Consider the following 18,303-nt stretch of genomic DNA (forward strand, 5'->3'; position numbering starts at 1 on the left):
AACCCAAGATATTAACATACGGTACCTTGTTGGGACTGTACAAGCAGCACAGGTCCCTCCCAAAATATTAGTGATGCCGGGGTCGGACTCATCCCAGCTAGCTGCTCCCCTCCTGCCTCCAGTTGCAGAGCTCTCACACTTGGTCTCACACAGACTGAGCATTGAGCCCTGATTCATGATTTCAGGCTCCAGCCATGGAATGCAGCCATTGAAAACTCAGAACTATTTTTACCCTTAACCAGCCGCAGCATTTCTGTCCTATAAAGACTTCTAAAGATAAAGCCTTACTCTAAGCACACACACACACACACACACAGATACACACCCTCCTAATTAACTAGGGCTGCCTGCAGTGCTTAATTTGTGCCAGGGCTTGCCAGATATGAGCCCCAGCACCTCTGGGCTTGGGAGTTCATAGCCCCAGCACCTCTGGGCTTGCTGCATCAGTTATGAATGTAAAAATATTGCTTGAGCCCCGGCACCTCTTTCATTACAAATTAAGGACTGGCTGCTTGGCATTTAATGTGGCTTTAAGCTGCACAGCTGCTATTAACAAGAAAAGGCAGTTCACAACCTGACATTATTGACAGCCGTCAGAAGTCAAGCGTTTGAACTCAGTTGTCAAAATGAAAAATTCCTCAGCAATGCTTCACTTCAGGAGGTAAGATTAACTTGGGCAGGGACCGGCCATATTGTCTGTCTTGTACAGCACCAAACACACTATCTGTATTTAACAGATATGTAACAACAACGTAGACTGACCTTCGGATTCTAGTCGCAGATAAAATCTCTACATCTCTCAGCTCTGTTCTTACAAGAAAACCCCACCACGAGTCCCACACAAATCCTACAAAACTGACAGGGAATCTCAGCTTTCTTTGACTTCTTATCAAGGGTATTGTTAAGCGTACTGAACTGTCTCAAATTCATGATCAGTATCCAATCACAGTCAGACTATGTTACAAGAGCTAAATCATAAAGATTACACTGGCCATTATGTCAAAGTTCAAAGGAATAAACATTAGCAGCTGGCACACATTGGGTGGTTCTTCCTCCTAAGGATTCCAGCCATGTATTTAAGAGAAAATAAAATCTCTCTGAGGCAGAGGGAAATACAGAACAAAACAAAAAGAAAACAAATACCTTAGTTACTGCATAACTTACCAGAATCAAACCTGTGCACATGTACTTTAGTAGAGAACAGCATATAAACAAACAGGACCATAACAGAGTTTAAAAGAAAACTAGATAAATTCATGGGGGTTAAGGCCATTAATGGCTATTAGCCAGGATGGGTAAGGAATGGTGTCCCTAGCCTCTGTTTGTCAGAGTGTAGAGATGGATGGCAGGAGAGAGATCACTTGATCATTACCTGTTAGGTTCACTCCCTCTGGGACACCTGGCATTGGCCACTGTCAGTAGACAGGATACTGGGCTGCATGGATTTTTGGTCTGACCCAGTATGGCCATTCTTATGTTCTTATGTTAACAACTGCATAACTGGACACATACAATGGGCCATATTCACTACTGGGAGCTCACTAACTCAAACCCTTGGTTGGCTCAGATCCTTTTAGGGACTGGCAAAGATCTGTAAGCATTTATGAGGAACACACAGAATGTGTAAAGTGAGATCCAAAATTTTAGGACAATTGTCAGTAAAGATCAAATATTATTAAAATCATTATTATTTGTATTATGAAAGGGGTCCAGACTCAACTGTGATAGACACCATTCACACAGATAAGAAGATGGTCCCTCCCCCAAAGAGTTTCTAATCTTATGAGGAAAGACAGCAGGCAGATACAACAAACTGAAAGGGGGAAATACAAGTTACTGGGGAGGCAATTATGATTAGCATTAATAAGCAGCTGTCACAAACTACCAGCTTCCGGGACAATTTTAGGTACCACAATCCTGACAGTGTCCCTTCAACAAGCAGCTGCAATGTGACCTATAATGCCCTGTAGTAATGACATAAAATGCAATCCTGTGATACAATGATGTAGGCCTGATCCAACATATTCAACAGTGCGATCTTGGTAAGAAACACAAAAAGGCAAAAGAATAATCCATTGGCTCATAGGGACGCCTCTTTTGGCTTTTGAGCAGAGTCCCTCAGGCACCAGATGTAATGTTTTTGCAGCACAGAAGGATGTGGCCCCTTTAAATAAGTCTGGTGCCGGAATTCTACCCCCTGCTGGCTGAGTGCATTTGGAATGCCGGTTAGGGAGCGAAGGGTTGGTGTGAGGGAGAGGAGAGCACGCTGTGCCTTGGGAGAAGGAGCATGTTGCAGTTAAGTTCTGTGCATGAGAACATGAAACATACCTTCAGAGGGCCCATTATCTGACACCAATGACCTAGCACTTGGAAAGGGCACTAAATACATAAAGGAATGATGTGAGGCTGTAATGTCTTGAAGCTTGTGCCACTTTAACCTAGTGTTGTGGGAAATAAAGTGGAAGAAATGCTGTTACTGTAAATGTCTCTCTCCATGAGGGAGTATTCCTAGTAAGCACACTCCTGCTATTTGTACAATGAGCTGACTCTCCAGCAGGTCTCTCTAAATTGCAATGAGCCACCAGAAACTCAATGAGCTGCAGAAATCCAGAGGAGAATAAGACTGGCTAAAAAAAGACCGTATGCAATCAGCATTACAGCGACAGCCACCTCTCTATACTCCGAATTAGGAAGAAAAGGCTCCCGAGCATTCAAGCAATAATCACCTGCTGGTTCTGTTGATAGCACCAACAATGTCTCAAATTACTGACTTTCCACAATGAACAGAAAGGTTAAGAGAGGCACTGAAAAAAAATCTACTGCTCTGCGGCAACTTTTGGGGCTCAGTCATATTCTACTAAATAGACTGTAGCAAAGTTCAAGTAATAGGCTTGTCTAATTTGATCGCTATGGGCCCGATACAAAGTCCACGAAATTTAATAGATTTTGAATCAGACCCCTGCTGTCTGTTTCACCGCTACCTTACTCCAGTTCTTCCCCCCTCAGTGTAACTCGCTTTAAATCTATGGCATATAACTGGAGTAAGGCAGTGGTGAATTAGTCCCTAGTGTGACAGACCCAGGCCAGTGGGGTACAGGAGTCTGGTAGAGGGCAAATATACTGGTCACTGGCTGAGTAGTTTTCTGTTCCTTGAGTGACCAGAGCAGGGGCTGCACTAGAGTAATCAGGAACCTGCTAGAACCAATTAAGGCAGACAGGCTGATTAGAACACCTGCAGCCAATCAAGGCAGGCTAATTAGGGCACCTGGGTTTAAAAAGGCGCTCACTCCAGTCAGGGAGGGGAGAGCCAGAGGAGAGGAAGTGCGTATGAGGAGCTGGGAGCAAGAGGCACAAGGAGCTGAGAGTGAGAGGGTGTGCTGCTGGAGGACTAAGGAGTACAAGCGTTATCAGACACCAGGAGGAAGATCTTGTGGTGAGGATAAAGAAGGTGTTTGGAGGAGGCCATGGGGAAGTAGCCCAGGGAGGTGTAGCTGTCATGCAGCTGTTATAGGAGGTACTATAGACAGCTGCAATCCACAGGACCCTGGGCTGGAACCCGGAGTAGAGGGCGGGCCCGGGTTCCCCCCAAACCTCCCAACTCTTGATCAGACACAGGAGGAGTTGACCCAGACTGTTGGGAAGATCACTGAGGTGAGCAAATCTGCCAATAAGCGCAGGACCCACCAAGGTAGAGGAGGAACTTTGTCACACTAGATATTTAGGGATACCTAGGATGCCCAAGAACAGCAAGCATTTTTGTTTTAATTTGAGAAGTCTTTGAGACATTACGCAATATGGCTAGATTAGTGGCTACAGTGTGCATACATGCTGTGATCACCAGAGAAGGAGACCTGTCCTCCAAGAGATGCAGAGGAATTGGAGTAGAAACTTCCTTCCCCCTCAGAATGGGTAATAGTTTAATGAAGGATAAGATGCCTAATCTTTATAATGAGAAGTCCATGTTACCTGCAGCACCAAAATCCTGTAACAAAGATGCTCGGTTTCTGTAGTAGTGTAAGAGGCACAGAAAGATATCCTAAAATGGGGTTTATAACCAGATCTTCAGAGTTCCACTGACTTCACTGGTCATCCACGTGGGCACAGTGGTCTATGCTATCAGTTCCCAATACAGGATTGAGGCCTAACTTCTCATCCAAGACTGGGCATGTACAAAGCTATGCATCCAGACAGTCAAAATCAGTTGGGCGGGGAAGGTGTTAAGGGAAAGCACCAAAGAACGATCTATGTTAAGCAAGAAACAAACAAGGTACGTGAAAGGCAGTTTGCACTGGAGAACATTTGTCCATCATGCTCTTCATGGTGAGAGATCAGGGGTATACCAGACTGGCTTTGGCTTTCTTGAGAATAGCTTGTCTGTTACAGCTGTACAAAGTCTGTTGACCTCTTTGTAAACTAAAGGTTAAAAAAAAATTACATAGAAGTTAAAAGCAAATCTTCCCCCCCCCCCATAAATGTCATGCCTTACTGAAAGTAAAGTAGCAGCACAGGAGTATTAAACAGTTATTATTCTGTTATTTACAGCCCAGTTGATCAAGAAATTGCCTGTGATGCAATCACTAGACAGCAATGGTTTAGAAATAATAATTACAAAAAAGAAAAAATTAAACACCCAAACCCACACACAACTGTTTCTTCTCCAAGCTTTTAAGTCTCAAAATAAAGAGGAAGAGATCCACAGATGTCATGCAGTAAGAATAATTACAGTGACTAGAGGAGATTTTAATACATCAAACAGAGATGAGAGGGTGAATGGACGAACTGACAAAAGCAATTAGTAATATCAGGTGCCTAATTTGAGACAACTTAAAGAGGGATCTGGATTTTAGAAAATAGTGACAGCCTGCCTTCTGAAAATCAAGCCTTTTTAAGGCATCGTGAGTTGGGCACCCAAAAATCGTTAGTTGCTTTTGAAAAATCTTGGCCTACATTTTTATGTAGAAAGGGACAGAAACAACGTATCATGAAACAACATATCTTCCTTACATGGCATTGTATAATATCCCACTGTTTTGAGACCAACATAAAGAAACAGGTAGAGAATTTGAGACTGGTTTACTGAATTTTAGTTTTTAATGTTCAATAAAAATTTCCAACCCACGACAACATAATGCAAATGCCAAAACCCAAAAAGTTTTTCTCCTGTTTTCCTTTATTGTTTAAGATACATGGCAAAGCTGTGGGCTCCAGCTACAAAGGAGAGGTTGAGGGAAAAGATTTGACAGCTGCCCTAGTTCCCACAACTTCCTAACAGTGCTCAGAGGACACAGCACAGCCATCTCTCACAGGAATTGAAAACAAAAGTGGAGAGGGAAAAAACCGAACAGCACAGATTCCAAAACAGGAGCTTTATTCCACGCTTAGCCCCCAAGTTAACTGTTTTATAATCTCTCTGATTTTTGTCTGCACACAAATGTAAACACACACAAGTACCCATACACAGACACTCATTTCCCCATGGGACAGGTAGACTCAAGATCCAGTGCCCGCAACTAATTGTCAACAGTTCCCATCAAAAAGACACAAATATTGAAGTGACAAACATGAGAGAGAGAGAGCGTGCATGCTATAATGGGGCAGATTTTCAAACAGACTCTGGGATCCAGCTTCTGTATTGTGGGCATGAGCCGTGCCCACAAAGGTGCCATACTATTGAGCAGAATTTTGCAAGGTGCTGAGTACCCTCTAGTCTCATTCACTTCTTAGAGGTCTTGACTATTTGGAATTAGCCATGGTTCAGCAGTCAGTGGCCAGGAACTGGTGTACTTTGCACCTATGCAGACCTACAGTGTAAACAAGGAAAGCCGCAGTTTGCACTAGTTGAACTTCAGTTTCAAAAAAGAGTGAGGGCAACCAGTGCAAATTGTGCCTTTTCTAGCCTATGCTCGAGGCTTGCACTGAAGCAGGTACAAGCACAGACAAAACACACAGCACTTCTCAGGAGATACTGAAATTCTTTGCAAGATCAGGCTCATTGGTAATTAGTAGTGTTCTCTAATTTGTAACTACAAACCATTAGAGGTTTCACCATTGATAACTATTCTCGTAACATTATGAGCACAAATTGTTGTGTGCGCCAAAATGTTGTCCATTAATGAAAATCCGGGACAATGTGGGTGTGGAGTTGTCGCATATGAATATTTTTGTTTGGCTGAAAACGTCTATAAAATTGACATGAAAAACAAAAACCTGGAAATCCTAGCATTAACGTCAAATCTGAGAAATCAACCTCCAGAAATCCCAGAAGCTTAGGTTCAACACTCAACTCTAACACTCCCAGAGATGAGAACTGTAACAAGCCAAGCTACCTTAAGCTAACTGTGAATATAGAATGGTAGGATCGATGACTGGAGGATCTGGGTAGGGCAGAGAAACTGGAGCTATTCCTTATTTCTATTAATTTCCTTCTTTTCCTTTATTACCTTGTGGACTGTGACTAGGGGCTGGGCCCCAGGATAGAGTCCTGCTGAAAACATGAGCCTCCTGAGGAGAAGGTGGACACATTGTAGTTAAGTCACCCAGGGAAGGAGCAAGATCTCTTGCCAGACCCACCACAAGGGTCCCTGGGCTGAAACCCAGGGTAGAGGGAGGGACTGATTCCCTTACAGCCACACCAGCAGGACTAGCCAGAAGACTCCCGATACAAGAGGCCAGAAAGACTATTGGACCTGGGATTATTGGGTGAAAACCCTGGTGTGATGCGGCCAAGTCAGACGCTAGCACTTATCCACGCTGCAGCCATTAGCTAAGAACTGTAAAAGCAGCAAAGAGTCCTGTGGCACCTTATAGACTAACAGAAGTTTTGGAGCATGAGCTTTCGTGGGTGAATACCCACTTCGTCGGATGCATGCATGACATGCATCCGACGAAGTGGGTATTCACCCATGAAAGCTCATGCTCCAAAACTTCGGTTAGTCTATAAGGTGCCACAGGACTCTTTGCTGCTTTTACAGATCCAGACTAACACGGCTACCCCTCTGATACTTAGCTAAGAACTGACAACCTTCTAGCTGGAGACCAGTTCAGGTCACCTTTATGTTAGTTTTGTTCAAAACAGGTATTAGTCTTATAAGGATGTATTTCATATTTAGACTCTATGAAATGCTTGTAAGTTGCTGCATGTATTAATCTCACTTGTAATGTCTGTATTCCATGCTAGAAGGAAATAGGAAAGTTCAGCTTTATAATTTTGAAAATGTTTGCTCTGAAGTTGTGAACTCAGGCATGGGAATCATCCCACCCCACCACATCCAGTAGGGCTATCAAAATCAGATGGACCATCAAGGTTAATCAAAATACAAAGGATTGGTTAATGGCCCTATTGCACCTGGGAAATGCTACGTGTAAGGACGATCATACTGTGGGCTGAATGAAGAAAATAAAACAAAGCCACAGGAAAATTTTTGGCTGTTTGAATTCTGAAGGGCCACAGACTCTAAACAGAAGCCAGAGATCCCCAGCGGCTGACTCCTGGGTCTGCACTGAAAGACACTTTGAATTGACAGATCACTACAACTCTGTTGCTCTTGGGAATTAGATGGTCACTCATCTGCATGTATATGCTTGCTTGATTTAACTTATAAATAACTCTTATTTTTTCCTAGTTAATAAACCTTTAAGTTAGTTTATTACAGGATTACAAGTGTTGTGTTTGGTGTGATATCTAAGATATAAATTTATCTGTGGTAAGCGACTGGTCTCTTGGGACTGGAAGCAACCTGAATATTTTGTGGTTTTTGGTATAAATGACCATTTATCACTAAGTTCAGCTTGCCTAAGTGGCAAGATAGACCGGAGAGCCTCAGGGGACTGTCTGACTCCACAGTAAGACTCTTATAGTGATCCAGGAGTTCACATTTGTTATTGGCTTGGTGAAATCTAATTATAGAACATACCAATAGTTTGGGGTGTCTGCCCTGTTTTTGACAGTCTGCCATGAGGAAAGCACTCATGGTCATGAGCCACTCCAGACAGTATGATGCCTGCAGACCAAAGGTGGGCCTTGCTGGTGGGCCAAGCCAAAGGGGAAGGACCAGCAGACCTGGTCAGCCGGACTGTAGAGCAGTGGTTCTCAACCAGGGGTACATCAGCTCATCTAGATATTTGCCTAGTTTTGTAATAGGCTAATAAAAAGCACTAGCAAAGTCAGTACAAACTAAAATTTCATAGACAATGATTTGTTTATACTGTTCTATATAATGTACTCTGAAATGTAAGTACAATATTTATATTCCAATTGATTTATTTTATAATTATATGGTAAAAATAAAGTCAGCAATTTTTCAGTAGTGGTGTGCTGTGACAATTTTGTATTTTTATGTCTGATTTTATAAGTCTTTAAATGAGGTGAAACTTGGGGGTTCACAAGACAAATCAGACTCTTGAAAGGGGGTACAGTAGTCTGGAAAGGTTGAGAACCACTGCTGTAGAGGACAAAGCCCTGCAATACCACACCTAACCACAAGGAGGGGCACCAATTGGTGAGTCCCTTTGTCACAGTATCATTACATATTTGTTGAAAAATGCAACATGCAACGAAAATTGGAATTTCTTGTACAAACTCTAATTTCTCTCTAAGCCTCATGTTCTTACCCAATCTGTTCCTGTCTCTCTCCTCTTCATCCCCTCTTTCTCAAACTACCCCCTTCCCTCCACCCCCATTCTTATTGTAAGTCTCCTGCATACAGAATTCATTCTTCTCTCTGCTCTGATTTGCTAATGTCATATTCAGTAAGGAAGATCTATTGGACTATCTGTTGGACACAGTGTCACCTGTGTGGGAAGAGGAAGTAGTATATCTGGGTTCCATACAGCGGCTCCAGCTCCCAAGTAGCTAATGCTGGTGCCTCTAGGTCAGCTCCAGGGCTGCATGAGGGCAGCTCACCAGAATAGGAAGGAGGACAGGAAGGGACAATAGTGGCCACAAATAATTTGGCACTACGGGTAGCTGCCCACACTACCAAATGCCAGCCCTGTTTGAAATTTCTGGGTGTGGTTAGGCCTCCTAATTTACTCACTCATTATGCCCATGCCATATCCATTGTAATGTCACCTGCGGAACTGAAGGATGGCACCTGGACCCCAAAATCATTTGTTTCTTCTGGGTCCTCCACCGGCAGCCTGCGGCCAGCGGTATGTCATGCTGCCTGCTTCTTAATGACTCCTTGTTCTTGTCAGGGTCCTCTGAGAGGCCCAAATCTCAAGGATCCTTCCTTAATCCTCCCACGGAGAATCCCCAAGTCAAAGTCGCAGAGTATTTCATTCCAGGCAGCACCTTGATTGCTAGTATGAAATGGAAATTCATATACATCTGTATTCATGGGGTTAAAATGGCAGCAACTTCCACCAAAAACGTGTGTATAAAGAAACCATAGCTAGTGAGAGAAATAAATCTCCTGTATTCCTACGCTATTGTAAAAATTCCCAGTCAGAGCCCTTAGTAGATAAACATGTAGGAACAGGAGGATTGTACATGACATCTACCAGACTGATGTATAATATATGGAGATATACCTATCTCATAGAACTGGAGGAGACCCCAAAAGGTCATCAAGTCCAGCCCCCTGCCTTCACTAGGAGGACCAAATACTGACTTTTGCCCCAGATCCCTAAGTGGCCCCCTCAAGGACTGAACTCACAACCTGGGACTTAGCAGGCCAATGCTCAAACCACTGAGCTATCCCTCCCCCCACATAGCTGTTCAGTGTTTTAACTTTACTAAATGGAATTGCAATGCACACAGCACCACAACAAGATAAATCACCCTGACTTCCCCAGCTTTTTAAATTACATTTTGAGCAGTGTATAAAAACAAAGCCACACGGCTTGTGTGAAAGAGCACTGCCATGTCTGCCTTATTACAAGGTTTACTTTTAAGACCATTCCCCTGGATAAGATATTTTTTAACACCCCTCCACCCCCAAGTCCCTACAGAAAAGAGACAGAAACGGTTTTGTGTTTGAGAATCAGTCACCAGTTAGACAAATACCAATAAAATATGGCAGCTTATGGCTGATAGTTCTTGCATGCGTGTACATCTGCCCACTGCCCCCTCATCTGTCAAACTCCAGCTGTCTGCAACACACTGGATTTAGGAGGGGGGGTTCAAAAGTACCTAAGCAACTTAGGTATCTAAATCCTATTGATTTGGGAGCTTTAGAAAATCCCATTGTGAATGGTTGGTGAAATAAATACCCACATAATTGTCCTGTCTGGATGTACTCTGATCTCCTTTGGAAAAGGCATTTACAAGGCTTCACTAAACAGTGTGAACTGTAATCTGCACAGAGGACCTGGGATTCAGCAAGGTGCCTAAGTATGTGCCTAACTTTAAACATGTGAGTAGGTCCACTTTAAGCATGTGTTTAGTACCTTACTGAATAAGGGCCGGAGATGAAGGCCTTTCTATTCATGTCTTACATAGCTAGTGAATAAGGGCCGGAGATGGAGGCCTTTCTATTCATGTCTTACATAGGACAATTATGTGGGTATTTATTTCACCAACCATTCACAGTGGGATTTTCTAAAGCTCCCAAATCAATAGGATTTTCATTTTTCCCTAAAAATAACACGAGTTCCCGAAGAAACAACGGAGGATATTTCATGCTACCGTGACTGACTGCTAATGGAGATTCTTCTCTAGAACCAGTGGCAGAGCATCTTCTCTGACAGTAGGAAGGAGTTAAACACAAACGATATCAGGGATTATTTGAGGCCCTATATATCTAGAGCACCATGTACCCTCAGCAACACACTGAGTTCTATATTCAGGTCACATAGATCATAAAGCCACAATGGCATCCGTACAGTTCCTAGTCCAAAGCTGAACAGTTCCCCACCCAGTCAACTTTGTAAACACTTCTCTGTCTGGAACATGGAAGCTGAAAAGGGAAACAATAGTCTCCTAGGCCAGTAAGAAGCAATGAGAATTTGCACAACTCTTATCTGACCCTCCAGTTCTGAAGCACATAACGGACTAGTCAAAGCGTGGCAAGGAACTTACATCTGCTTTGTTAGTTAGGTGGGACGGAAGGTGTGACACTCTGACGTGTCCACAATTAATGAAAGCTTGTGGCATTCAATAATAACGTTTCTGCTAGTAAACAAAGCACAACCTTCCAGCAGTGTACACCCTAGATGAATCACCTTAGACTTTTGTCATCCGGAATAAAAAAAGTCCTGTACATTTCCTCAAATGATATTCTTCCATTGTTGTCATAAGGGTTGGTATATATTCATAAGTGGTGGAACTAAGGTCCTGGGGGTGCAGCAGCACCCCTGGGCTTGAAGTGGTTTCCATCATGTACAAGGTTTACGGTTTTGTTCAATGTCTTTCAGCACCTTCACAATAAAAATTGTTCCAGCGCCACTGTATGTATTTTAACAGCCCTTAGGTTGATTGTAATCTCTTAAAGAGGCAGACTAGCATTTGGCCTTTCTTCGTCATTTGGGATTAGCCAATGTGTGACTCATTCTTTGTAAATGCTGTATTATTTTTAATACCAATAATTTGCATGAATGCTACCATAAATTCAGAGAGCCTGATGACCAGCAGATGTAAATTAGCATAGCTCCATTCACTTCAATAAAATTACACCACTTTACACCTGCTGAGGAACTGGTTCATATATTTTTAAGGCTGAAGGGACCATTATGATAATCTAGTCTGACATCTTGTATAGCAATGTCCAAAGAACCTTACCTTGTAATTCCTGCATGTGCATGGATGAGTGAAAACTTTCTTCCCTATTGCTGTCACTTTTAAAACCTCCCAGTCAAGGTTTTACATTAACCTTTTACAACACTCCGATCCCGTACATCACATAAACCCAATGCATTGGAAAATTGTAAAGTTACAATTATTCTGGTTAACATTATATACTTGACAGCTCCATTTTCATTACATTTTTGGCAACACAGAAAGCTTTTTACTCCCCATTTAACAGCTATTTTTGTAGAGGCCACCATTACTATTAATATTACAGCATCAGTGGTTCTGGCTGCATTTTAATCAGAGCTGGTCTCTTGACACTCATCCAAAGAAGCAGGAGAATCACCTGTGTGCCACCAGTTTGTTAGCACACCATTTTATATATGGGAGGAATAAGGAGATATATGGAACACCCATATGCACCCATAAATGCAGCTCAAGCCTAAGACTTCCTACTGTTAGAGACACATGGTGGGTGAGGTAATAGCTTTTATTGGACCAAATTCTGTTGGTGAGAGAGACAAGATTTGAGCTACACAGAGCTCTTCTTCAGGTCTGGAAAAGGTACTCAGAGTGTCACAGCTAAATACAAGATCAAACAGATTGCATATACCTCAACCACCTTGTCTTTCTAATATTCTGGGACTGACACAGCTACAACATCACTGCATACTTCCTATGGTTGTCACTTATTTCATAGCTTCCATCTCTAGAGAAGTGGGTATGATATTCCAGGGTGCAATTCAGACCAGTGATAGGCTGTATCACCCCTGCCCTACAAACTTGGGTGCCTCACAATGCTTTGCTGCTGTAGCTCCCACCTAGCCACTGGTCACACCCTGAGTGTCTGTGTTTAGCTGCTGCATGCAGCCACACAGATACACTCTGGCTTCCACCAGCCATCATTACCACTTGCAGGGTGACCTGAACACACTCCCAGACCCAGATTTTCCATCAAAAAGTATGTTCTGCGGTGTCCAGCCCTCTTCTGGACAGTTCAGATATATTAGGTTTGTTGCCCCTCTAAGTGGATCAATATACAACAGTTTGGTACCTTAAATGGAGTTGCCCACACAGTTCACAACACTGGATTGGTTTTGATTAAAGAATAAAATAAGTTTATTTAACAACAAGGAGATAGGTTTTAAGTGAGCACAAGTATAAGGCATTAAAGTCAGAAATGGTTACAAAAGAAATAAAGATAAAATGCTTCCTAGTACTAAAACTTAAACAAACTAGACTTGGTTCAAGATGAAGTCCCTTACCACATGTTCCCAGTAACACTGCTGACCAAACTCTCAGGCCAAGATGTGCTCCCAAATCCAACCGCTGTTTCTTTCTGTCTTCTTTGGTGAAAGAGAGAGAGATGGATAGGAAGAGGTAACTTGAAGTGTTTTGCCCTTCACTTTTATCATTCAGTCACCCTTTCAAATGCATTTTCCTGAGGATTACCCCTAAGTAAAGTTCATTGTGAGGACGGAGACAAGGAGTCCACTGGTGAAAGAGGTTCCATGCTGTTGTTTGCTAAGATGCAGATCTGTTTGTTTCTGCCCGTTTCTTGCTGAAGAATAGCCATTTGACAGGTGATTGCCCATCAACTTCAATGACACCTGGCTTGAGGCATCAGCTTCTCCTTTGTCTATGAGAAACTGGTTTACCCAGACTTGTCTTGTAAACACATTTCAGACCTAAATTTAGCTTATGTTTATAACTTTACATATAATGTTGCCACACACATTTCACTGTGATATTATTGACTGATGAGTTACTAGTTTTCAAATTATACCTCACAAGGCATATTTTGTACGAAGATTATAACAATAGTGTGTAGGATGTGAATACAGGGATGCATTCAGTCACAGTGGATAAACTGAAAGGCGGAAAATAGAGCAACTTTCGATTTAGGCAACAGACCCTTTTGCATTAGTGACTAACCTTGACAGAGTCCCTACAGGGTCCCTGCTAAACAGAACCTTGAAATGATATTGCAGTCTTGTGCTATAGAACTTACTGACAGCTGCCACTCAGCTTCTGATAACCTATAGCAAACGCTTCAGTGAATTCCTACCTGAACTGGAAACACAAACTGTTGTATTGGGAGCCTAGGCTTGAGGAGAAGCTTTGAGCTTTTGCACATCGGGTTGGTGGAAGAAGTTAATGCCAGAGCTGATGCTTCTAGTCTCCCAACTCAAGTGTCTTAAATCATGGTAAGTGGCTAACATCTCCGATGTGAAGTGTGTGAGAAGGTATTAAGTAACCAAAAAGGAAAAGTACCCAAGGAAAGATGTAGGAAAGTTACCCAGTACAGTTGGAGATATTCTCTCTCTGTCTTAGCCAGAAATCACTCAGTTTTATATTTGAAGTAAGATAATCATAATTTTGTTCTAACTTGCCTCAGTTTGTTCCATAGCTCTCTTTCTTATGCTCCTCCTATAGTTCCATATAGCAGCTTAATAGCAACACTACTCTTACTGCTTTAGTTCTAGTCAATAGTGTTCTGGTACCTGCAGTATTGTGAAACCTCAACAGTGTGTGCATTTGTTGGGGTTATTGATTTTCATGGGTCTCTCCCAATATAATGTACAAATGTACAAACAGTACAGTCTGTTTCTCCTGTCATGTATGTTGGCAATGTGACAGCTTTGTGTTCCTGTAACCAGGATAGCTCAACCACTGCATCTTTTGCAGACAGCTATTCATTGGACAGTCATGCCTAGTGCACAGATTTCTTTTTAACAGTTATGAATTCCTGATGAATTTAAACAATCCACTTATGCTCTGGTAAGGGACTAGATTCCATGGTACTTGCAGTTCCTAGTATGTGGGAGATGCACACTTTCAGATGCCATGTTACCCCTTTAAATGCCTTACAAGGCAGCCTTTACATCACACTGGTCTACCACAATATACACAGTGCATTACCTCAGACCAGTATTGATGAGAAAAGCAGTTCTAAAAACAAGACAGAAACTAGAGAGAATACTCCACCAATGAAGAGAGAAGACACTCACTTTCACTTCTGTTGCTTGTTTAGGTCTTATGATGTTTCCCAGGAAAACCTGGTGGGGAGGGGAAGAGAGAAAAAAAAAACATTATCCAAAATCTGAAGTTAAAACACCAGAAAGCTGTGAGAGCGCAGAAATCATACATACGCCAGATAAGAAAAGCGTGCCCAGGAAGTAACTGCAAACTCCACAGATGTAAAAGAAATATCACTTCAAGACTATTTAACCCATATAGGCCCAGTTACTACAAATGAATACATGTGTTTAACTTTATTTACAAGGTCAATGGGACTTGAGCATATTGTGACAGTTTGGGGGCTATATCTGAGTGAGCTATATTTTGAGGGCAACCATGATTATGTCCTTCACTGTATACCATAACTGCCATGTTGAATTGCATCAGCACTCTTGTGTTAGGGAGCCTAGGGCCTAGGTGTCTGACCCTGAAGGAGAGTCAGTCATCAAAAGGCCATCAGCCCATTGAACAGCCTTCCCTGTTGGGACAACAGGAGTTGGTCTACAGGTAGAGAGACTGATTTTCAGTGACACACTGCCAACAATCCTTTTCTCATGGGCTGGATCATGGAAAATCCCAGCACAAGAAGAGAAGCAGGAAAAGGCATAACAGACTGCTTTTAAAAAGACCCGCTCTTCAGCAAGGGAGACACCCCATCACCAACATAAACTATCCTGGGAATCAATGACTCTGGAAAAGACTTGGGGCATGGTAGATAATCAATTGAAAATGATGTCTCAGTGCAGTGCTGTGGCCAAAAGGGCTAAAGCAATCTTTGGATGTATAAACAGGGGAATGTCAGATAGCAGCAAGAGTGATATTACCTCTGTATCTGGCACTGGTGTACCTGCCAGGGCCGGCTCCAGACTCCAGTGTGCCAAGCGCGCGCTTGGGGCGGCATTTTGCCGGCAGGGCGGCAGCCGGCTCTGGCGGACCTTCCGCAGTCATGCCTGCGGGAGGTCCACCGGAGCCGCGGGACTGGCGACTGCACAGAGTGCGCCCCACGGCGCGCCGCCCAGGATTCCTAGAGCCACCCCTGGTACCTGCTACTGGAATTGTGTGTCCAGTTCTGGTGTTCACAACTCAAGAAGGATGTTGAAAAACTGGAGAGGGTTCAAGAAAAAGCCCAGAGACTGAAAATAAGGCACACATTTTTAACAGGGAGGGCAATTAGGTAATAATTGGAGATATGCCAATCTCCTAGAACTGGAAGGGACCTTGAAAGGTCATCAAGTCCACTCCCCTGCCTTCACTAGCAGGACCAATTTTTGCCCCAGATCCCTAAGTGGCCCCCTTAAGGATTGAACTCACAATCCTGGGTTTAGCAGGCCAATGCTCAAACCACTGAGCTATCCCTCCCCCCATATTAACTGATAGACCAACTTGCCAAGTCTGTGGTAGATTCCCCATCACTGGCAATCTTAAAATCGAGGATTGGATGTTTTTCTAAAACAGATGCTCTACTTCAAACAGGAATTAATTCAGGGAAGTTATATGACCTGTGTTATATAGGAAGTCAGACTGGATGATAACAATGGTCCCCCTTGGCCTTATGCTCTATGGATCACTAAAACCAGAAGACTGAGCAGGAGGGGGGACATGGGCCTCCTAAAATATACTGACTAAACCCCAAAAGGCCATCCGGGGTGTGTGGACACTGCATGAGGAACCTGCATTGAGATGTTCATTCCATAGATCTGTGAACCTCTCTTGCTCTGTATGAGTTAAGTGTGTGTTTTTAAGGAATACCAAGCAAAGCCTGCGCTTCCTTGCTTTACATGGTGGTCCCTGATGGACGCAACTGGAGAAACTAGAGGCACTGCAGCAGGTCACTTTCCCACTGATAGAGAAAATGGTGTCTTACAGGCAGGGTATTTTCTAGTGTAATTTATTTACAGAGATCTTTCAAAACTGCCTGGGAGATTCAGGCACTCAATTCATATCAATGTCCAAATCCCCTAGGCAGCTTTCAGAATCCCACCCAAAACGTACACAAATCCAGTTTATCTTAAACAGAGGTCAAAACGGCACATAGGTTATTCCCTCAGTTAAGACACCACCATCCTGCTACCAAAAAACAGCTCTCTTGGTTGCCAGCCAGTATAGAACATCCTGCCGTCTTTTAATCAGTAGCCACTTTAGAACACACTGTCCCCTTCTGCTGCCCAGGCCACTGGGTGACCTGCTGGTCCAAAGCGCATGTATTACAAGAACATCTCTGTCCAAATATTATTATTATTATTAATGCTAGAACTGCAAACAGCCTACTATTACCTGCCTGTGCGATATATTTAGCAATGCTAAATCAGTGGTATTGGAAGGGGAAAGGATTTTTTGCCAAATAAAGTAGAAACCAATACAATAAATTACTTTTTCCATGAGATGGCCTCAGGGAAAAGATCAAATATAACTTAGGAGTAATATAGCAGTGGTGTCGTGCTGCCCCATGAATAGAGAGGCCACCCAGAATTGACTGTGCCACCACCAGAAGATTGATAAGTCTGAGCCTTCTTCATTCATCGCCCTGAATCCATTCATTTTCACATCCACACACCATAAAGAATGAACTCAAATCCACCTGTTTGCTAGTGTAAAAATAACTGTATTGATTAAATATTAATTGGGCATTAACTACTTTTCATAGTTTGTTTTCATTATTCTGTTTTTATTCTTTTATTATTTTCAAATACTTGAGAGCAAAAGACATTTCCTTACCAGCTTTGACCTTTTATACTTGGCAAAGAATCTTTTTTTTTTTATAGCAAATATTTTCTATTAACAACAGTGTCTTTAAACTGTTGCTGCCTAAACAGAGGACACTGTTTTATTCTTAATTTCTTGGCAACTATAGTGAGTTTTAAAAATCAACAGCAAAAAAATACATTTTAAAATTGAGATTTCCCCCCCCCCCCCATCAGATTCTACCCCTTGGAGCAGAGGGAAGGGCAACTTTTGGACTTGTGTTACTTGACAGACTTGAAAGTGTCACTTTAAAGAACACTAAGGAGTGTGATTTGTGTGCCGAGTTAGTGTACTGTCCTTTTATCTCTAGCAGCCTGGATTCAAATTACTGTCTTTGGTCGCAAGGGAAAATTCACTTAGTGAACCCAGTAGACATTTCCACATATCACAAAATACCACTACACAGCTCGGTACAATTGACAGCTTCTGCTTGGGACTGAAATAACAGGGGATGTAGCATGCTAGCACTAAGGAAGGATTGGCTTGTGTTTAAGGAACTAAATTGGGACTTAGGAAATCTGGGTTTAATTCTTGACCTGGCACAGACTTCCTCACTGATCTTGGACAAGTCACTTTGATTCTCTGTCCTTGTCTAGGACTTGGAAGATATTAACTAATACTTGTTAACATCCCAGTGTAGACAAGGCAGTGTGCCTTTAATGTGTGTTAAGCTGTTAAAAGAAGTGTCACTCAGTTCCACATTCTAAAATAGAGATAACAAGATTTCCCAACTGCACACAGGTATTATGATGATTCATTCATTGATGTTTGCATGGTACTGCAGAGACGGAGTTCCTAGACATATAGGTGCA

At 42.6% G+C, this 18,303-nt stretch overlaps 1 protein-coding gene across 13 annotated transcripts in view; it reads right to left on the reverse strand.

Moving 5' to 3' along the window:
* Positions 1 to 18,303, reverse strand: part of TSPAN4 (tetraspanin 4) — a 645,425-nt gene that overhangs the window by 340,689 nt on the left and 286,433 nt on the right. For 8 of the 13 annotated variants that reach the window (XM_039535294.1, XM_039535292.1, XM_039535295.1 and 5 more), the window contains one exon: positions 14,740 to 14,787. The exons of 1 other annotated variant lie outside the window; for it this stretch is intronic. In XM_039535294.1, coding sequence (XP_039391228.1) covers positions 14,740 to 14,787 — 48 coding nt within the window. Of the gene's footprint in view, positions 1 to 12,993; positions 13,378 to 14,739; positions 14,788 to 18,303 lie in introns of all 13 variants that reach the window. 4 more of the 13 variants (XM_039535296.1, XM_039535303.1, XM_039535298.1 and 1 more) reach the window with 3 other exon arrangements.

Source organism: Mauremys reevesii, linkage group 4 (assembly GCF_016161935.1).
Source record: "Mauremys reevesii isolate NIE-2019 linkage group 4, ASM1616193v1, whole genome shotgun sequence".
NCBI classification, from domain to species: domain Eukaryota; kingdom Metazoa; phylum Chordata; order Testudines; family Geoemydidae; genus Mauremys; species Mauremys reevesii.